General features: G+C 41.0%; 1 protein-coding gene across 2 annotated transcripts in view; it reads left to right on the top strand.

The window, feature by feature from the left end:
- Nucleotides 1-23,025, top strand: part of arhgap20 (Rho GTPase activating protein 20) — a 44,393-nt gene that overhangs the window by 8,938 nt on the left and 12,430 nt on the right. Inside the window, exons 3-11 of one of the 2 annotated variants that reach the window (XM_076303762.1) lie at nucleotides 9,863-10,033; nucleotides 12,865-13,014; nucleotides 14,707-14,748; nucleotides 14,866-14,950; nucleotides 15,048-15,125; nucleotides 15,818-15,884; nucleotides 16,328-16,516; nucleotides 16,715-16,893; nucleotides 17,608-17,772. In XM_076303762.1, coding sequence (XP_076159877.1) covers nucleotides 9,863-10,033; nucleotides 12,865-13,014; nucleotides 14,707-14,748; nucleotides 14,866-14,950; nucleotides 15,048-15,125; nucleotides 15,818-15,884; nucleotides 16,328-16,516; nucleotides 16,715-16,893; nucleotides 17,608-17,772 — 1,126 coding nt within the window. Of the gene's footprint in view, nucleotides 1-9,862; nucleotides 10,034-12,864; nucleotides 13,015-14,706; nucleotides 14,749-14,865; nucleotides 14,951-15,047; nucleotides 15,126-15,817; nucleotides 15,885-16,327; nucleotides 16,517-16,711; nucleotides 16,894-17,607; nucleotides 17,773-23,025 lie in introns of both variants that reach the window. The other variant, XM_076303761.1, reaches the window with a different exon arrangement.

Raw genomic sequence — 23,025 nt, 5'->3', positions numbered from 1 at the left:
AGCGAAATACAGTTTCTGTCGTGTTTTATTGGGCATTTTGTAAAATCCCATTGATTTCTGTTGGAAGACTCATTGCACGTTGATATTACTGCGCCACCGTCTATGCTTCAGGCTCAAATATTGAGTCGAAGTTTATACGCGGTTGTGAGGTGTCTGAAAAAATAGTTCCACAATAGCAAATACTGTAAGACGGCTGGAAATCATACATTGCGCCGATATATATTTGATTTTAATAATTAACTAACACCACTAACCACTCGGTGAGTTGCACAGTTTTGAAAACGAACGTTAAGGGTTGTTTTAGGACATGTTTGAGCATGACTGTAGGCAGCCACTCTGACTAGTCAAAGGCGATTCAAAACGAGTCAGAAAAGTCGAGACAGGACCAATCGTCAAAATGTCTGTGTCCACCACTCTAGTTCATCCAAAACGAACCAGAAAAGGGACTCAAAGTACTAAATACCGGAATTTTCCTTTAATACCAGGCTGAATGAAGGGCATCACTGATGCAGTTGGTTTGTGACTGAGGGGTAATTCTTTGTTACACTGAATCAGGTTGGTCTTCAGTTCCTTACAATTAGTGTGAAACAGTAGCATGTCAGTTCTTTCATTTTCATCAGTATTAGACTGTGTGATTACAGTAATCACCGTCATGGCCAACTTCCTGCTTAAAGATGAATTACAACAGGTCTGCCAAGGGGCAGAGTGCTTAGACCTTAAGCTTGACAATTGCCTAAATCTGAAATGTCATGCTCAGATTGTTAAATTGTGATATTTATGTGGAGAATTGTAAATTACACAACCACGCTTTAGGGACAATACTGTAACTGTATACTTTGTGATCAACTGAAGATTTGAGTCACTCAGCCCTCCAGTACTTGCCTCTCTCTGTCCTTCCTTCTCTCTTCTTCTCATTCTTTGCCCTTTGTTTTTCTCTATTCTTCTTAAACGTGGTCCCTCAGCCCTCTCTGTTCCCCCTCCCTGCTTAGGGTCCGTTTGTCTCAGAGGAAGCCCTGGGCCGATAGCAGAAGTCCTTTTTGACAGTGAGAGGAGCTCATCTAGAGAGGCAGGATGTTATTTTTCGTGATGTTTCCTCTTGGTCTCTGATCTGGGGAGAGTGATACCACAGGCCCATTTATCCATTCTGATGGTGACCAACATAATTAAAGCCATCCGCTTACAGTAGCTGGACCAATGTCTCTGTGTGTGTTTATGTGTTTTTTTTTTTTTTTTTTTTGTTATCTGTGCTGCTTGTTTGTGTTTGGTGTATTGTATTGTGAGTGGGCTTTTCTAACCATTTGTTGGTGTTGATGGTGACCCATTTAAAGCACACAATATGGAAAGGTTGCATATAATATTAAGAATGAGATATGTTGCACCCTGTGGATTGTGCAGTCACTTTCTCACATCTCTCTGCAAATAGAACAGCATTGATTTCCAATGTGTGTTTACGGTCTGCTGAAAGAATGTCATTGTCAGAGGTGGCAGTCATTACAGGCGGGTATTAGATTACTTTTAACCCCTGTGTTGGGTTCATTGGAAAGGCACTTTGGAAATCGCTATGATTATTATGCCACTGTTTATGCTGTGTCGGAAATTGTATGGCATATATGGTAAACTGGTGAATCTTGTAGATAATGGTTGCGGTACAGGTACAAAGTATTTCCACCCACCCCCTCTCTTTCACATATACACAAACACACACACTCTATCTCTCTCACGTGTTTGCTTTGTTTTGTTCATTGTTTGTTTCTTCAATTATTTCCTACTTACTCACTCTCTCCCATTCAGCACAGTGACTGCCTCAGTAGTCTCTTAGTGGCTATTAGGGATTATACACACCAATCTCAGGAGGATCAGAATGCTAAAAATACCCACAGGGCTTTGCCCAGGGCGTCTCAGGAGCAGGATAACCTTGTTAAAGTGCCACCTTCTCATGCTCCTGTGACCCCCACCAGACCCAGTGGACCCATTCCCCACAGACTACAGGCGCAGGTGGCCTGCAAACACACTGGGGTGGGAGGTCCATGGGGGTCGCTGGGAGTCATCCAATACCTATATCAGAATCTATAAAACACTCAAGCTACTTCAAGTACTATCTTTAAGTACTACTGTACCTTTACTGTAGATAATCAGAGAATAATGGTGCAGTCATCAAATTGTATTAAATTCTTGGAAGAAATTATTGTCTGGTCTATACATAATCACTATACACTGTTTTTGTTTTTTGTTTGTTTTTTCTTCATGGTTATCTACAGTTTGGTGTAGGTTTAGTGTGGCACTTCGATTATTTTTAGAAATGGGATTTTGAAGGCAGATTTATGTATGGCATCTGTGAAACAAATGACAAGGCAATGAAAAAGCTGAAGATGACACACTCATATACAGCAAATAGTCTGCCTCTGCGTCAGCAATGCATCTGTGAACTGTGACATTTCTCTTGTTTTTATTTCATCTGTTTGTGAAAGTTAAAGATGAACCCTTGAATCCGAATTAATAGAGTTGACATGTAGGCCTATAGCAGAGATTTTTTAATGAGGAGACGCAATACTTAAAGAATCATCCATAGAAATGTATGGGGTTAGTTCATAATGCCAATGTCACTTGTGTGCACAATCTAAACCGTAAAGCCCTAAAGAGAGTAGTGACATCAGCTGAACATACCACCAGGAGTGCTCTACCCAACCTAAAGGAAATATACATCAGGAGAGTTCAGAGCAGGCTTGGAATTTCACCATTCTGGGGGCAAGGCCACTTGGCCTTCAGTTGGGCATATTTGGTGGGGGGCACAAAGGCCACATGTCAGGGCACCAAGGCCAAAGTTAACTATACAGTAGTAGGCTATAAAAATGATCAAAGTTTCACTGCAGTAGACCTGCATCACTGTATGAAACATTACAAAAACATGAAACATGACATATTACATATAACTGTAACTCATCTGATCATCTAATATTTACAGATATCTAGGCTATATTTAACATTTATTTTATATTTGGCCTGTTATGAAATCATGTATTGAACAATTTAAGCACAGCTCAGCTTTAAGAAACTCAAATAGCCTAGATGCATGCTTAGCATTTTGTGATCATTAAGGCTACTTTCACAAACTCTTAGTCAGCTGTCCTCTGATTATCCGATATCTAGGCGACATTTGTAATATTTATTTTGTATTTGGCCCTTTATGAAATAATGTGGAACAATTTAAACACAGTGTAAACCTTCAATCCCAAATTTGGAGACATCCATGTATGTTGAAATGTACTGCAAATTCAAAACGGGATTACTCTGGAACGGCTAACTGTACAGGGGACTGCTTTACACCTTTCTGTTCGGTAAGGTCTGCTGTTTATTCTGATATATGGTTTGTCATATGTTAAACGAAGGGTTCGTGAAGTATTCCACCGAGATGAATGGGTAGGGAGATGGACGCAAAACCTTCAGTAGAATTTATGATTAAATTGAATATTATTTACTTTTCTCGCGAACCGTTCACCACAGCAATTAGCGGCTAACATCGTTTAAAAGCTGAGAAAAAGCTCTTTCATGTGATACTTGTGATGTCTGTGTGATGAGGCTACTTCGCGAGTAGTTCAACTGAGAAGAATGGGTGAATTTGGACGCACTGTCTTTCTTGCGCTGTCACTTTCTCCACTGCGTAATTTGCGCTGTAAATGCTAAGATTGTTTTGACAGGCCATAGATTTAATATATATCCCTATTAGTAGGACGCAACGCAGAATATGGGGGCACCAAGGCCACCGTGGCCTGTACACCTCTGATTTTCAAAAGGGCGTCACGGCCAACGCAAGGGGCTACGACGGCCATGGCTGTCATGGCCGCCGTGAAATTCCTACCCATGGTTCAGAGTAAAGAAAATCACCAGAGATCCCAGTCACCCCAACAACTGCCTCTTCTCTGCCCTATGCTCTGGGAAACGTTATCGCTGCCTGAGGGCCAACACAGACAGAGAATGCGGAAAAGTTTTTATCCCCAAGCTATCCAGATACTCAATGAGTGTAGCAGGAGCACAAGCATGTTGGAAACACCTCATGCACTTTAGATATTTCTTGTTCTTCTCCTCTTCTTTTTCTATTTATTTCCTTATTTATTTACACATTGCACAGCCATGGAGACAGTGGGCAAAGCATTTACTACATATACTCTGTATAATTAATTGTATGTGACTATGTGTATGGGCCTATTACTTTCACTATTGACTGACAATGGGTTACCATCGAACAAATAGCCTGAAAAGAGAAACACTTACCCCAACAATGTTCGAATGACTGAATAAAAAACATTTATCCTGCAGAGGAGTTGCTGCTTACATCTTGTGATAGTGCGTGTTCAGCTGTGCTTCATATGCGCCTTTCGCTATACCAAGGTTTTCTTGGTCAGTGGTGTAATGCTTTTTAGATGGTGTAAGATAGCGATTTTAGATAATGTGCCAGACCCCACCTTTGGTCGTTAATTGCCACACCACTGAGCGCATTGATCAATAAAAAAAACGGGCATGGTGAAAAACTAGAGTGTACAATAGGAATACGCTTTGCGTCTTGATGAGAATATGCGTTGTGCTGCGCTTTTGACCATCATAATAGAGCCCATAGGGTGAGGATGTGGTTAGACGATTCAAAGCTGACACTCAAACCAACAAGTACCGTATTTTCCGGACTATAAGTCGCACTTTCTTTCATAGTTTGGCTGGTCCTGCGACTTATAGTCAGGTGCGACTTATATATGAAAAAAATTATATAATTGAACATGTTTTTAAATGTTAATTTATATTAACTGACATGAACCCTACGTGAAACATTATCATCTACAGCCTTGAGAGAGCGCTCTCAAATGCACAAGTCGTGAAACACACGTGCATAGCCTACTTAAATCCTCAAATTACTGCCGGGATTCTATTTATAGCTGGGCCTCAGATTCGGACAAATAAAAGCCAGTATAATTTTGTTTCAATTTAACTCATAAAATAGCTCTTCTTAATAATTTATATTGTTGGTTGGTTTAATGAGTCTCCAACAAATTGCTCTCAAGCTACCAGTAGCACGCAGCCCCAGGTTAACCTACATTTAAACACAATTGTTGCTGCCAGGCATCAGCCTACGAATTTTATCAAAAGTAAATCATGCATAATTTAAAAAATAACTAAATTTAGGCTATCTTAGACCTCTTTGGCTATACGGAATAAGGTTTCCCTTGCAGCACAGCACACTTTCCATGAATGAATGAATGAAAGTGGATGCCTTATCTCGCAATAAGCGGATGGACATCCCGACACTCTTTCATACATGAAACTTAATAGTGACCCAATGCCATTGATAGCCTACCGGTATGCTGCTCCAAACGAAAAGTATAGGCCTATGTCTCACAGTAAAACGCAAGAAATGAAGGCCTATAGCTGACTCGAAGGCTACAAGCCATGGTCCAAATAAAGGTGCTGTGCTTTACCCAGCCATAAATTCAGGATTCACGATAGTCTGTCCCCTAAACATTCCTCACCCGTTATCTGGACATGCATGAAAACATTTGAAAACAAAACTCACTGCCATGTAATATTTGATCGCTGTTTTGCTACTAATTATCTTTCACGTGAATACGCACAGAAAGTGAAAGTAGGCCTATGGCGCGTGTGTGTGTCTCTGCATGGGGTTCAATTCAATTAAAGTCAGAGTTGGTCCGCTTTCAGGCCGCTCCATTATTAGATTAACGTCAGACAGCGCTGTAAAATGTGTAGGAATTTCTCGCATTATAATGGCTAGCGTTGCGGGACTTTTATTAGTATGCTCAATACTTAGTAATAATTTATGCGCAATCCCGCGCTGAAATTTAGGCCCTGGTTTTAAATGTGCATCTTTTTTTCTCTCGCTCTCTCGGCGAGCATTTTTTCTGCTGCCAGCTTGTACCAATACGCTATATCGTCCAAAATGCTTGATTGCATTGCATTCTCCACATTTTTAGCTAAAATTTCATGTACCACATCAGCATTTTTGTTCAGTGAATCTTTTGTAAATTGCTTTACAATAGCGTCGGGCACTTGTCAGCAGCCTTCGGCTTGCCTCTTGCCACTTCACTCCCACTTCACACTGTCTTCAAGATTCCCTGTAGAATTCTCAATATTTTTGGCCTCAATGTGTTCAGTTACATAGTCTGTCTGTTCTTAGTCTTGGATTTTGTGAAATAAATTTCTAAATATCACCTGCTTGCTGTAGCTTCGGTCTGCACGTCCTTTTAAAACCGCATATTTTTCTCTCTCGAGCATTTAATCTGCTGCCGGCTTGTCTCTCCACATCGTCCAAAATGCTTGATTGCATTGCATTCTCCACATTTTTAGCTAAATTTTCATGTACCATATAAGCATTTTTGTTCAGTGAATCTTTTGTAAATTGCTTTACAATTACCGTCGGGCCTATATGCCTATTGCCTGGCTTGCCTCAGCTTCGGTCACGTCCTTTTAAAACCGTCTTTTTTTCTATCGTGAGCATTTAATCTGCTGCCAGCTTGTGACTCCACATCGCCCAAAATGCTTGATTGCATTGCATTCTCCACATTTTTAGCAAAATGTTCATGTATCATATCAGCATTTTTGTTCAGTGAATCTTTTGTAAATTGCTTTACAATTACCGTTGGGCCTGGCCTATCGCCTGGCTTGCTTCAGTCACGTCTAAAACTACATCTTTTTCTCTCTTGTGAGCATTTAATCTGCTGCCAGCCTGTGACTCCACATCGCCCAAAATGCTTGATTGCATTTTAGATACCTTTTGGTGTACCACATGGTATTTTCTTTCAGTGAATCTTTTGCTTTGCAATGACCTTCCTGCCCTCCTCTTGGCTGCCTTCACTCCTTCGTCTTCATTAACATTAATCTTTTTGGCCTCAATAATCCAGTTACATCGTCTCTGTTTTTGGTTTTGGATTTTGTGAAATACATTTCTAAATAAATGCGACTTATATATGTTTTTTTCCTGTTCATGACGCATTTTTTGACTAATGCGACTTATACTCAGGAGCGACTTATAGTCCGGAAAATACAGTAACTAAACCACTATGTTCTTGTTTTTTTCAACCACTGTGACACATAGTGTGCCATGGAAAAATAATCCAATTGAACTTAATTGGTCCAAAAAAATTAATCTTAAATTGTGTCAAAAAAGTATTCATAATCATATTGTTCCTGTTGAGCGTATTTGATGGTTGTATACAGTCAATGGAATGAAATGTTTAGAAATACCCTATCCTATTGTTAATTTACAGACAAAAAAACAGCTCAAACACAATTTCATGGAGGCTAGCTGTTTAGTAACATTAACCTCTCCCTGATGAGTTTGCTCACCTTGGAACAAATGGATGATGTGGTCCTCAGCCAATGTCTGTTCCTTTTTTATAGTTGAAAAACAACAGGGCTACATGTGTAATTTTGTGTTTGGCACAAAACATAAATAAATAGGACAGCTATAAGCATCTTATTTACATATCATTTTCCAGGTGTTTATTTCACTGAAAGGGTTTTGTATGATGGCGGTTACAAGGGACCTGCATTTATTACCTGCATCTTGGATATTGTTAGATGTTTTAGGCTATGCTATGTTTCATTTTTGTAACAGAAAGAAATATTGCAGTATAATCTATCAAGGTGTGCAGGCTCCTCTCTACCTAATACAGCGGGGAAAATAAGTATTGAACACGTCAACATTTTTTTCAGTAAGTATACTTCCAGTGAGGCTATTTGCATTGAAATTTTCTATTGGCTATTGAAATTTTCACCAGACATTAGTATTAACTTAGGTAATCCACACATATAAAAAATCCAAACATTAATGTCCATAAGTAGAGTTATGAGCAAAAAAGTGGAATAGCACAGGGAAAAAGTATTGAACACGCTAAGAAAAAGCAGTGCACCAAGGCAAGGAATGGCCAGGAACGAGCTGGAATCTATACGCAGTTAGAGAGTAATTATCCCTCATATCTGTGCAAATTAATTTAAGATGGATTAGTACATATTAATGAGCTATAAAAGGGTTTTTCATTACCAAGGTGTCACACAAGAAACATTTCATAATGGGTAAAAACAAAGAGCTCTTCCAAGACCTTTGCAACATTATTGTTGCAAAACATATCAGTGGAACTGGTTACAGATGCATTTCAAAACTTAAGAATCATCCAGTAAGCAGTATTGGAGCCATTATCTGCAAGTAGAAGGAACATCACTGCATCATCAATCGGCCATGCACAGGATCTCCTCACAAGATTTCTGACCAGGAAGTCAGAAGGATAGTCAGAAGTGTAGCCTAAGAGCCAAGGACCACTTGGAGAAAGCTCCAGTGCACTCCACCGCCATGGCCTCTATGCACGCTCACCCCGCATGACTCTATTACTGAAGAAAAACATGTCAAAACTCGTTGAAAGTTTGCTACACAACATTTGGACAAGCCTATTAAATACTGAGAGAATGTATTCTGGTCAGGCGAAATAAAATGTTAACTTTTTGGATTTCATACTACACACCATATTTGGAGGAGAAATTGCACTGTGCATCACCCTAATACCATACTAACAGTGAGGTTTGGAGGTGGAGGCATTAAGGTGTGGGGCTGTTTTTCATCTCATAGTACTGGCAGACTTCACAACGTTTCACAGAGCGATTTTTCCTGGGAGAATTTTGCCATCCACCAGGACGATGAGTATGAGACGTGGCTAGACCTTCCAGCAGGACAATGATCTAAAGCATTCAGCAAAGGAAACTCTCAATTGGTTTCAGAGAAAGGAAATCAAGGCCCTGACTTTAATCCAATTGAACAATTTTGGAAGTTACCTAAAGATCAGGATTTACAAGTGGGACCCCTGGAATCTTCAATATTAAAAGACTATCTGTTTAAAAGAATGGGCCAAAATCATACCTGAATACTGCAACTGATTAGTTTAGTCATACAGGAAATGCGTTGAACTCTCATTACAAATAAAGGGTTTTCCACAAAGTATTTAAGAAATTCCAGTAGGCGTGTTCAATACTTTTTACCTGTGGCATTCCACTTTTTTACTCATAACTCTACGTATGGACATTAATGTTTGGATTTTTTAATATGTGTGGATTATCTAAGTTAATACTAATGTCTGGAGAAAATTTAATGTGAATAGCCACACTGGAAGTATACTAACTGAAAAAAATGTTGATGTGTTCAATACTTATTTTCCCCGCTGTATGTTTCATTTTTGTCACATTTTGGATGTTGGTGTGCAGTGTGATTTTTTTGGGTGTCAAAAATGTGCAGTGGTAGCCTGGCGTTCAAAATTCTAGTCAGAATATGAGTCTTTGGCCAATCAGAAATTTCAAACGAACGAGGGAACAACATGTCACAATTCAACACGCTGTTTTGCCTTGATGAAAGTGAAACCATGAGTTTTCCCACGTATGAACTTTGGCCAAAGTTTTCAGAAATGATCGTTTTCAGTGATAAAACCTCATTGAAATAATATGCATTTTTCCATATGGGGTCTTAGATGCCATCTGTCTCCTTCTAGCCACAGCGTTTTTCTTGCAAACAAAATCAACCTAAGCATGCTCAAATGACGTGATAGACGAGACACTGTTGCTCACCTGTCCATCTTCGTAAAGCCCAATTTGATTGGTCCAAACAGCTCTGATTCGAGCATAGTTGCTCCACAAAGGAGCAATGCCAGACCGAACTTCCCAACCTCAAATGTTGTGGGCGGGGCTAAGTTCGGCTGGCACCCAGGCTAGTGCAGTGGCACAAAAAAGTAAAAAAAAAACACTGCTATGTTGCTAGATCAGTCTGTGTTTCATGACTTGCATGGATTTGTGACCCTGTCCCGTCTGACTCTATATGTCCCAGGGAGAACTGCCTGATGCCAGTGAGTCCAGAGACGTGCCTGCTGGTGCAGTCCTACCTGATGCCCTCGCGCCACTTTGTTGCTCATGCCTACGCTCAGCTCAAGACTGGCCTGCAGACACAAGAGAGGCACCTCTTCCTCTTCAACGACATTCTCCTCATCACAAAGGCAAAGTAAGTGAGATGAACAGGGGGAGGGAGAAAGAGAGAGAGAAGGAGAGATAGAAGTGCATATAAATTGAGTTTCAGTGGTGATTTCATTCTAACCCGGACTCCCAAACGTTTGTTTCCCCATGGGATGGCCGCACAATAGAATATCTCCCTCCAAGTGGATGGATAATTGAAGGATGACGGACATTGAAAGAGAGAGAGAGAGAGAGAGAGGGAGACGGGAAGTAACAGATATATACATAAACTGTAAGCAGTGAAAAGGGGCGAATTATGATTAGAAAAGCAAACAGACATCAAGTCAGGAGATGCCCCAGAAAAAATAAAGAAACAGAGAGCGCAAGAGGGGAAAGTGAGGCGATACCCGTAGCACCTCCACCCTCCTCTCTCTTCCCCTGCTTGATAGTGCTCATGGAATCAGCGGTCCACATCCCCTTTTATCCCCTTCCCATGGTGCCTCCTCTTGGCCCGCGTGCTCCCAGTGTGGTAATTACCACCCAGTAGGCTAATTAACTCGATCTGCGCACGGCACGGGATCAAAGCCGTCGCCTGCCTATGAAGTCAGAGAGGCCCCCAACCCGGTGAGCTTATCACACACGCAGTGTTTAGGTAGCGGGCCTGAAGGCACTGCCTGAAAGCCTCTGACTGTCACACACACACACACACACACACACACACAATGTTCCTCACAACTGTCCTCTTCCCCCGAAACAGGATTTGGGACTGTGTGGAGTGGAAGTAGAGAGAAAGGAAAAGTGAGTGGGGGATGGTGGTGAGTGGAGGATGAGGGTGTGGGGGATGTGGTGATGGCTAGGTCATGTGTAGATTTGGGCGCTGCCGCTCACCGGTCAGCTTTTGGCTGGGATGACCTACATCTGCTGTCACGAGTGTCGTGGAAGAGGGAGAGGGCTGCCCCCTTTCACGTGCACGACACATCGTACCGCATGGAGGCTGGCAGTGTCAGATGAGAGAGAGAGAAGGGTCAATATTGTGTGACCGTGAGAGTTTGCCAAACCATTGATTTCCACTCCCTTGCTCCCTTTCTGCACAAGCACACACACACCCCTGCCCCATTGATCTCTCATAGCTTTAGAGATTTGGATTAAGTTCAAATATAGAGAGAAGAGGGCTGGCAGTGAACTGCACATGATCTAAAAGCACAGTCAGTATGTTTAGTATGACAATCAAAACCAAACTTTTTAAATGCATGTAAACCTGTTAGTCAGACTGAAAATGGACATAATCAAAGTTCTTTTAGCCGGACTAACACACTCAAATAATGCGATATTAGCCTGAGTAACTCCTGCATGTACTGTACACCAGTGTTTCCCAAAGTCTGGGTCGCGACCCACGGGTGGGTCGCAGGAGATTTCATTTGGGTCGCCAGCACAATTTATGTTGTGTTATAGGCCTAACTGATACCATTTGTCATTTGATACCAGGAAAGTTTTCTATTAGGATGTAGTTTGTTAACTACCACAGTCACAGTTTTGTCATAAAAGCTCATGGAACTGGTGCATGAAACTATAGGACGAATGCATCGCAGAGGGGGTGCCAGAGCATGGATATCTACCTCTCAAAATGAAACCATTCTGTGGGGCGCCTGCCATGTACCTCGCAGTTGCAAACTACAAGGAACATGAATCCGCCTATTTGCACGAACATTAACAGATACCAGCTCCTCAACTTTACCGATTAAAATCTAGTGACCGTGCTGTCAACTAAAGCAGACATCCATAGACTGGACATGAGGCCATTCAATTTGCATGTAGATAGTTTCGATTGTAGATGCAATCTTTAAAGTTAAAAGCAACCTCCTCACATTCTTATTTCTGATTTAAAATGCACAACAGTGCATTAGGCTACAATTTAAATGGACATTTTAAACACTATTCCTCTCGTTTTCTACCTCGCTAACTCCAAAGTAAAGGCGCATTCTTCCGGCTATTGCGCAAAAAGCCTCTTGTTCTGATATAACGACTATACAATATAATATAATACAACAATGCAATATAACGATTTGAGTTATTTCCTGTTTACATCGGAATTGACGTCCACAGTGTTATGGACCCATTTGTCTGCAACGCAACGAAGCCTACAACATTTTCTTTTAGAAATACAGGAACAGCTTACTATGCTGACGAATGACGACGCGTATCTTTTCAGTAGTCATTTCCAATTTTTCACGCTGATGGTGCTCAAAATGCAACACAACCGTGTTCAAAGCAGGATCTATCTATCTAGATCCTATAGCAATGTATGGTTGGGGAAGGCATAGAAAAGTTGGAGAACCTGGTGGTTGCAGGGATGGGTCGCGAGGGTCTGTCATTTTCTAAAAAGTGGGTCCCCAGAAAAAAAGTTTGGGAAACACTGCTGTACACGGTCAAGCGGACTCCTGGACTGTGGTAATCACACATACATGTCTCTGGATAACACTTCAGTCTTCAGCCTTTTAAGCTAACAGGCTACCATCTAGTGTAGCGGAGTAAGACATTCTGACTTTGGTCAATACATGGATTTCTCTTAAGTGCATTTATACTCAGCCAGAGAGATATGAGACAGTGTCCAGTCAAATCCCCTAGCCGAGATATAACTTTAGGTTGACTTAACTGGGCATGTAAACGTACTGAGTGTGACAAAATGTTTCACTGTGTGAATGTGTGTGTCTGACAATGACAAAGGGGGAGAGAAGTAGGCATTCTTTGAAACACTAATAATGTAAATTCAGTGCACAGGAATGTGTGTTTGAGTTATTTTATTTGATGTGTTTGACTGAGTTTGACTGCAATGTTGTTATGTGTAAATAAGTGTGTAAGAGTGTTGTGCCTCCACCTCAGATCATCCACCCACTTTAAGATGAAAGCACAGGCCTACGTGTCTCAAATGTGGATCGCCAATTGTATGGACGAGGTGTGTGAGGGCAGCACCAGCCAGGAGAGGAGCTTCGTCATGGGCTGGCCCACCTGCAACTCTGTGGCCACCTTCAGGTAGTAGTGGTCTCATTGTCAACATATCTAGGAAGTATGTTCTTTATCATGTATATCGAATCCAGGTTAACAGAGCAACAGCTCCTTATGAAGTTGCAACTACTCAGGCCAAAGCTATAGACTATTTTTCCTGTGTAGTGTTCTTTTGTCATTGAAATACTGAAATACCATGTTACAATGGTTTACTTACTGAATATTAAGGGCTATCAAGTACATGTCAGTGGGCAATTCTGTTGAAGGGCTCAGTGTTTGGACATTTGTCATTAGTTAGACATGGCTTACATACCCTTATTTGATAAGATATGTATGTTAATAATGGCATTTATGTGTATTTTTACTGTATAGAGATGTAGTGGTTACGTCACAAAAACAGAATGTTGACCCACAAGCAGGAAAAATTACGTTCTGAACAGTAGCATGTATTAGTGGATCCCCTCACCACTTAACCCACTACCAAAACACAATGTATGAAGAATCAATTATTTTAGATAAATATACATGTCACAAAATCTGACTTCACCTCTGACTTCAGAGAAATGTAAAAACACTGCGTGAAGGGACAGCGAGGGGAGAAAATGCATTCGCCTACATTAGGCCACTATGCTGCGATTCATTGATTGGGTGCTACAGTACATTGTCCCAGTGCATTTAGCTGTCAAATATTGCATTTCTAGTTTTAGAAATGTCTTAATGGCGGTACGTGTATTTAAAATGGTCAAAGAGTATTTAATAGTTTCTATATGGATCAGTTTCCATGTTTTGTGACTTTTGTGAAAGTCACATCTTTGGCCAAAGTAATATAAAATTAGCCTTTTCTGGTCGTCAGGTTTAGCACAGCAGCCACATTCATTACTGAATAAACCAAACAGGGGGCACGATTATAATTTTCAATGGAAACACAAAAAGCTAAGATTCATCATCATTAGGCTAGTTATTTTATTTTGCTGTAGATGTAGTTATTTTGCTGTAGATTGCTGTGCCCATAACAATCAACATTGGCTCTTGCTTGATAGCTGACTCGTAACGTGGAGTAATAGGCTACCCTCGGTGGAAAGGTGGGGTGTTGGTTAAAGGGACACCAGGCAAGCCTGATGCTTTTTCTCTACGAAACTCCCCCTCGCTCGGTCTGAAGCTCTTTTCCTTTTCTTTGCATCTTCCATCAAGGGTTTTCGCTGCTTCTTCGCCGGCTCTGCCATTATACACACGTTTGCAACAATCTCTAGCGTTTTGTTAGCCTGCCTCTGTGCTGTAAACTGATCCTGCTTCGGTCGGCGGGTAGGATACACCGAACTTGCAAGTGGGATATTCTTCCTACAGGCAGTAGGGGCGGGCGAGAGAGCCTTCATTCGCCCCGTAATGAGTCATTTAATCATATACTGACTTACGAAGATGATTAATTAACACGAAAACGTTGCCTGGTGTCCCTTTAACATCTGTTGGTGTCGAGGAAGGTCTTTTTTTGTGCGTTTTTACAGTGTATTCAGGGCACAGGCAGCTACTGTAGCAGATGGTGAGGGGATGTTTGCTGTATGTGACAAAAAATGTTTTAGCTTAGAAACCGTGTAACATTGCTTAGAGCACCTTTAAAAGACTGGTGCCGCTCTGAACTTTCCTGCCAATACTGGTTTATGATGTCAACCGCTACATCTCAATAGATCCACATCATATACATATATACATTTTCTTTTGCAGCACCGTGGAACAGAAAGAGAAGTGGTTGTCTCTTATTAAAAGGTAAACGCCATGCCACGCACCTCAAGTTATCTTTTTAAAGCATTAAACACAATAAAATATGCTTTTCATGTTAGTATATTTTCCAGTAAAACACAACCCTCTCCTATTCCATGATAGTCAAATGCGAGAAGAGAAAGAGAAGGATAACCCAACAACCATCCCACTGAAAGTGTTTGCGAAAGACATCGGGAACTGTGCATATGTAAGCTTACCTCTGGTTAACCTTCTCCTGAAGTGCACGTGGGGTCACATGTTCACCTCTAACCGACTCCCTCTGCTCTGCTCTCCTCTCTCTTCAGACTAAAACCTTAGCTGTTAGCAACTCTGACAGTGCCAGTGAGGTCATCCGATTGGCCCTGCAGCAGTTTGGCATCGTGGTGAGTGTTGTTTGTGTGCCACTCACATGCCCACTTGGCTGTGGCGGTGGGCGTGGCCAAGTCTGCTGGTTCTGACTGATCCCACTAATAGTTGATTTGACTTTTATTTGGCTTTTCTGTTCCATTGTTATTTGCATGCTTTTTATTTCTTTTAAAAGCTTCAGGTGTTTCACACAATGTGAAAGGTGAATATGAATATACTTTAATTGGGATGGTTGTTGTGGGGGATGCCGTGGCCTACTGGTTAGCACTTCGGACCTGTAACCGGAGGGTTGCCGGTTCGAACCCCGACCAGTAGGCACGGCTGAAGTGCCCTTGAGCAAGGCACCTAACCCCTCACTGCTCCCTAAGCGCCGCTGTTGATGCAGGCAGCTCACTGCGCCGGGATTAGTGTGTGCTTCACCTCACTGTGTGTACACTGTGTGCTGTGTGTGTTTCACTAATTCACGGATTGGGATAAATGCAGAGACCAAATTTCCCTCACGGGATCAAAAGAGTATATATACTTACTTATACTTATACTTAATTAATTAATAAGTAAAGTTACTTCAATGTAGTATAATTTGTTACACTCTGGGGTCTACACACACAGTCTACTTTGTGTTTGTAGTCTACCATGTTGCTATTATTATAATTGCTTATGATGGTGAAACTAGGCTAAAACCTCTGTGTCACTGTTGTTGCTCCTGCAGGGTAGTGTGAAGGATTATCAACTGTGGGTGAGCTCTAAGAGGGATAATGCCCCCTATCCTCTCATTGGTAAGATCACAGTCGGTGTCCTTCATACTCCACCTCAGCCTTAACAATCACACAACTCCTAGGCTGCTATCTCAAACCCATGGGAAAGAACACAGAATTCATATAGCTGTTTCGTACAGTAGGCATACATTTATGGCTGCCGTTTCACTGCAGGGCTTGTTGCTGAGTTCAGATTTTTCTTTTGCCTATCCCTATTTTTTCCATTTGTGCTTTTTCCATGTTCATAATACTTATCCAATCTGTGCCACATGTTAGCAAGAAACAGCAACAGATGAGTCTGGTCAGTAGTATGACCACTGTGTGTGTGTGTGTGTGTGTGTGGGTGTGGGTGTGGGTGGGGGGTGGGCTGTTCAAAGGTGCTCTTAAGGGAGGGTGGGATGAAAAGCAAATAATTCCTCAGGGGACAAGCACATCCCTTTCACACCATTTCCCTTCTTTAACAGGTCATGAGTTCCCTTTTAGCATCCAGATGAGTCATCTCCAAAAACCATCAGCCTGTTTGGGCGACCCCAAAGATGCTAGCACGCACACTGACACACAGGTGAAACTGCTCCTAGATCAGCTCCAGAGTGATAACCATTGCCAATTCATCCTCAAGCCAAGTCGTGTGGTCATGGGGCAGTCTTTCATGGGTGAGAGGACTGTTTTGGTTTAACTAAAGATTTGTTTGAGTAATTGAGTCTAACACTTAAGACATGGACATCTCAGATTTTTCTGAATGCTGTTCAGTGAATATGTACTCAGTTGAGTTACTCAAGTCATCATCTTTTTTGTCAACTCTTTTCTCCTGCTATCTGTTGGGCCCTTCTCCCTGTACTCTGCTATAGCAGAGCCTGGTCAGAAGTCTTACAAGAGGAGACGTTCCCTCATCAGCTGGGCTTTTTGGAGAGGATCCACCAATCAGCTGGATGACCCACCCCTAAACCCACTCTTCTCTGCACCTGGTCAGCTTTTTGGTCTGCCACTCAATGCAGTGTGCCATGATGATGCTCTGCCAAGGCCAATTATGGTAAAGTTGGACACAGAATAGAATACAGTAATCACAAAAAGTCAGGGATATTTGGCTTTCGGTGAAATTTCAGGATGAACCTAAAATTCATTATAACCTTTACAGGTGAACTTAATGTGATCCTCTCTAAACTTTTGAATGCGCATGTCCAACAAGGATACAAGGAGGTTTATTTGTCACATACATCGCAATGCTAACGTAAAGCATGTAGTGAAATTTCTTTGGTGTTTAGCTTTTTCTGTGCAAGTGTGAAGAAAGAAAGATCAAGAAATATTTCAATTAATAGCAAGAGAGAATAAAAAGTGCAGTGTGTGTACAGTCCATGTGCAAGTGTGTAAAAAATAAAAAAGTTTATATAGTCTTGTGTGTGTTCAGGATGCAGATTGCTTGAGGATAGAAGCTCCTCCTCAGTCTCTCTGTTCTGGTCTTGTAGCAGCAGAGATGTTTGCCGGACCTCAGTCTTTTGAAAAGTCCATGGTCAGGATGTGACATGTGACAGTTCAATGTTTCAGTACTTTCTGAACTGAAACATTAAATATCACCCGAAGGCCAGATATCAGATATCCCTAACTTTTTGTGAGTATTGTATGTACTGTCCGCTCTCAAGAATAATGCAGTATACTTTGCAAAGTGTACTTTTCTGAAATTATCTCAACATTCTTTCCATATCTGTCTCTTTTTTTCTGTCCTTGCCCTTATTGTGTCTCTATCCAGGACATCCTGGTGTTCTTGTACCAGGAGGCTCCATTCACTAGAGGGATCTTCCGGCGCTCTGCTGGAGCCAAAGCGTGCCGGGACCTGAGGGATCGGCTGGACTCCGGCTCCCAAGACGTCTCACTTGTGCACGAGTCCATCTTTGTCATCGCTGCTGTCCTGAAGGTCTGTTTGTCTTTTAGGCACCACTGATTTTGTCTGCTTTGTGTCCATTTACAGCATTTGGGTCAAATTTCAATTACAGTGAAAAGATCCAGTGAAGCACTTGTCATTTGCCCTTTCCTTTACTATGTGCTGTCTAGATGCAGAAAATACAACTAAACAAAATACTGGATGAGAAATAGTATTAGCTTAACAAATTGCACATTTCTGTAGTAATGTACACCAAAGGCAGTAATAGGTGGGTGCAAAATACTTTTGTATTGCTAAGGTATGCAGTTGTCATTTGGAGACCATATAACAACAATGTTGTGCGCAAATGGCCTCTATTGTGAAGTGTAACATCAGTGAATATGAGTGCATTAAAGTTCCACAAGCCATCTATTGATTTACGTATATTGGTTTGAATATATTTTGCAAAAAGGCTGCTATTGAAGATTAGAGACATGCCTCATTTAGATCCATTTAATCAGAGATTATATGTGATATGTTGCATAAGCCTCTGTCTAGGAAAATTATGTTGTGGCTTATCTCTGTACTGGCTTTAGTAAATTCATTTACTTGGCTAACTGTGTATTTTGCCTTTGGATGATCCTCATTGCTCAAATCATGACCAATCATTTTCAGTATAACTTACGTAAACTGCTTGCCAAATACTCGCTAAATACTCTATGTGCTAAGCCAAACTGAAGTTCAATAGTCCACACCACCGTGATGTTAATGGTATTACTAACAGGCATACAGTCTTCTGCAGCAGTCTTCTGTCCCAGCCATTTTAGAAAAACATGCAAACGTCTTATCAAGTAGAAAAAGGGATGAATTATACACATAAAATGATCTTTGGGTGGAGCTTATATAGTGAGTATAGTTTTGCTAAATTTATTCATAAATCAACAGAGGAGGACAACATTAAAGAATAGTAGCCCGACATGTTGAGATTCCATGTAGCTCACACCCTAGGCTAATTAACTCACACACAACATAAAATTACAACGATAAATCATTTTGAAAACGAAATTGAAAAATGGGGATCAGGGGCCGTATTCTTAAAAGTTATTCACAAAGCTTTTCAGACCTACTCTTAGTAAGGAAAAATGACAACTCCTAAACTAAGAGTGAGTCTTCGTTGCTATGGATGACGTCATTACTCATGCACAAGCTTGACTGAAGTGACCACCTTGATTGGCTGATGATTGTAACGCGGGAATGATTCCAAACACCTCCCTTACGATGATGAGTGACAAGTGACAGGTCTGAGAATGTGTGCGCTACAAAAATAGTGCGAAGGACGGAAGATGATGAATAACTGAATAAAAAGGCCTAGCCTAAATGAATAAAGTGTAAGGCAAAACAAATAGCCTAGTAGCCTAATGAAACATAGGCCTAAGGATTGATGCAGTATCTTTGCAACATTATTAAATTAATCTGTCACCATATGCCTACGTTTGCAAAGAGAACATTTGAATTTGATTCACAATGAAACGTTACATTTAATTTACATGTCAACAATGAGTAGTTTTGGTTGTTGTTGGTGGCGTTATTGCATCCCTTTTATGAATGCAAAATTGTTCCCTCGCGATTGGAAGCTCCTGTTGCCGCATAGGCTACGCATTTCAAAACATCGCAACGTGAAATGCCACAAAAAGCTGTTTGTGAATAGGTCTTAGTGAGTTAGGAGTCCTCTCGACTTCTTTTAAGCTGTCCCAGGTGCTACTTTTAGGTGTAAAATGCTTCGTGAATTACTTTTAGTGAAAAAAATTAGGAGTCCTAAAGTTAGGAGTGACACGCCCATTATTTTTAGGAGTTACTCCTAAATTCGCCACTTAGGAGCTACTTTTAGCCTTACAATTCTTTGTGAATACGGCCCCAGATCTGGGCTAGGCTATGTGGTTTGTGTTAGAATTCAAGCTGATTTGTGGACTGTAGAGTCGTTAAGTTTGAACTAGAAAAGCATTTCCTGAAGGAAATACAGTGCATGAAAATGCAAAAAATATGATGTAAAATATCATACAGAGTAAAAACAAACTATATTGGTTGCTAGGTAGATGAGGTTTAATATAGTTGGAATGACTGAACAGTTAAATAGGTGGATAGTTTATATAGTTAAATGATTTGCTTGGTAGATAAGGTTTAATATAGTTGGAATGATTGAACGGTTAAATAGGTGGATAATTTAAATGGTTAAATTATTTAGGTAGATAATTGACGATAACTGACATTTGGAATGGCTCTAATGTTTGCTAGCAGTTATGCTAACTATGTTATCAAGGATAATAATGTTAACCAAGTTACCTAACTTAGTTAACTTAGCTAATGTTTTCATTTTTAGTAGTTATGCTAACTATTCTAACTAGCATGCTAACATGCTAACTATGTTACTTAGCTAACTTAGCTAATCATTTTTAGCAGTTATACTAACTATGGTAACTAGCATGCTAACATGCTAGCATGCTAACTATGCTAACCATGTTACTTAGCTAACTTAGCTAATCATTTTTAGCAGTTTTGCTAAAAATGTTAACTAGCATGCTAACATGTTAGCATGCTAACTATGCTAACCATGTGACTTAGCTAACTTAGCTAATCATTTTTAGCAGTTTTGCTAAAAATGCTAACTAGCATGCTAACATGCTAGTATGCTAACATGTTAGCATGCTAACTATGTTAACCATGCTAACTAGCTACAGTGGGTAGGAGTCATAGTTGATGACAAGTAACAGTTACAATGGCTGAACAGTTAAAAAGTTCAGTAGTTTAAAGGCTTAAATTGTTTAACAGTCAAATATTGCAGTGAGGACTTTTATTTTGAAACAGTTTTTGGCAGAGGAAGCAGTTGAACAGGATGTGTAGTCTTAATAGGGCCAGTTTGTATGCTTAAAGCCTGAGACTGGCAGTTGATGCAGGTGGCCCGAACACCTGCCATTCCAACAAGTTTTGTGAGAATTCAGCCCTACAGCACCGCAGTATGGTGCAGTAAATGGAAGCTTTTGATAGTACACGCCACTAACGAAAAACACAAAACCACCTGGACAAACCACTCAGTGTGCGTTATTCACATTTGATTACATTTCAAATGGTGGTGTTGGTCTCCTGTAGTATAACGTTTTTTTCTTTCTTTCTTTTTTTTGTTTTTTGGGGGGGGGGGGCATTTTGGTCATATCTGAATATGTGGGGTGGGGGGGGGGGGGTCCCAACCGGGGCAGCCGTGGCCTACTGGTTAGCACTTCGGACCTGTAACCGGAGGGTTGCTGGTTCGAACCCCGACCAGTAGGCACGGCTGAAGTGCCCTTGAGCAAGGCACCTAACCCCTCACTGCTCCCTGAGCACCGCTGTTGATGCAGGCAGCTCACTGCGCCGGGATTAGTGTGTGCTTCACCTCACTGTGTGTACACTGTGTGCTTTTCACTAATTCGCGGATTGGGATAAATGCAGACCAAATTTCCCTCACGGGATCAAAAAAGTATATATACTTAGTTGGAAAGGTGTAGCACAGGCTAAGGAAGCCTCATTAATTTTTGGAGCCGATCAGACTCAAAGGGAACTTTGAAGCATTTTCCATATTGTAGCCTATTTTCTTACCCTGGAAATCCAGAGTTCTCGCGAGAGCACAATGGAATTGTCTCTGCAAGACACACTGGCAAAGAGCAATGATGCACGTTACTTTTACCCCAACATTCCGGGAACCAGCTAAACTGATGAAGACAGCGCTGCAACGTGGGAGGACAGTACACATTGGTAAAATATCATACAGAGTAAAAACAAACTATATTGGTTGCTAGGTAGATGAGGTTTAATATAGTTGGAATGACTGAACAGTTAAATAGGTGGATAGTTTATATAGTTAAATGATTTGCTTGGTAGATAAGGTTTAATATAGTTGGAATGATTGAACGGTTAAATAGGTGGATAATTTAAATGGTTAAATTATTTAGGTAGATAATTGACGATAACTGACATTTGGAATGGCTCTAATGTTTGCTAGCAGTTATGCTAACTATGTTATCAAGGATAATAATGTTAACCAAGTTACCTAACTTAGTTAACTTAGCTAATGTTTTCATTTTTAGTAGTTATGCTAACTATTCTAACTAGCATGCTAACATGCTAACTATGTTACTTAGCTAACTTAGCTAATCATTTTTAGCAGTTATACTAACTATGGTAACTAGCACAGGCTAAGGAAGCCTCATTAATTTTTGGAGCCGATCAGACTCAAAGGGAACTTTGAAGCATTTTCCATATTGTAGCCTATTTTCTTACCCTGGAAATCCAGAGTTCTCGCGAGAGCACAATGGAATTGTCTCTGCAAGACACACTGGCAAAGAGCAATGATGCACGTTACTTTTACCCCAACATTCCGGGAACCAGCTAAACTGATGAAGACAGCGCTGCAACGTGGGAGGACAGTACACATTGGTCGTAGTGTTATCCGATTGCGGCGAAGTCCAAAATCATTCAGAGTAAACATGGTCTAGTGTTATCCAATTGCGTGCAGTGAGATTTTTAAATGCATGCTTGTTGCCGCCCCCCCCCGAGTTGGACCATTACATTGTTCTTTGCCAGACCCTTAATCTTTCTAGATTATCAGGGTCTGGATTTTCCAGGCTACTATTTTCTCGCAATGATAGCGAAAGAGAAACTTAGTGCCCTTTTATTTTAAATGAATATGTGTCATTCATTTCTTTCACATGTCTTACAACATAAATAATGCATTCAGTTGAAGGATTGTAGGATTCTCTGGTTGTTGCGTTGTGTTTTAGTTCTAATGGTTGTATTGAAGATGGTCAATAAAGCTTGACGGCGGGATCAGGATCGGCGATTAGATGATGATTTATTGTAGATGGTACGACAATGAATAACAGAACACAGGCTAAGTCTCGAACAGTAAAACTGTGCAGAGTCTAACAGTTGTGGTTGTTATTAGAAGCGGCGGCTGAGCCTTCCGACAGAAGATGCTCCTTGGTCGCTTCCTCGATCCGTCTCAGAGTCAAAACCTAAGACAAAGCCTGTTATACTAAAACATACAAACGAAAATCATGCCAACGTGGCAGATGCCCACAGGTGTACAAAACCAGGCTCTGGCCGGATGGATACCAGCCCGAATGGCCCATGTTATGTCTGATGTTCCTCGGATGTTCCCAAACATCGGCCTGTCTGACCTTCCTGCTGGTGCACAGGCCTAAGGCACAGTTATGTTATGTACAATAGTATGGACCTCTCCCGTTGTATACTACACACAGAAGTAATATATGAACACAT

This window comes from Alosa pseudoharengus, unplaced genomic scaffold (genome assembly GCF_046254945.1).
Source record: "Alosa pseudoharengus isolate Yale_2024_CS ecotype anadromous, Long Island Sound unplaced genomic scaffold, YU_APseudo_1.1 YU_APseudo_1.1_scf_24, whole genome shotgun sequence".
Classification (NCBI taxonomy): Eukaryota; Metazoa; Chordata; class Actinopteri; order Clupeiformes; family Clupeidae; genus Alosa; species Alosa pseudoharengus.
This window is presented reverse-complemented; position numbering and strand designations above follow the sequence as displayed.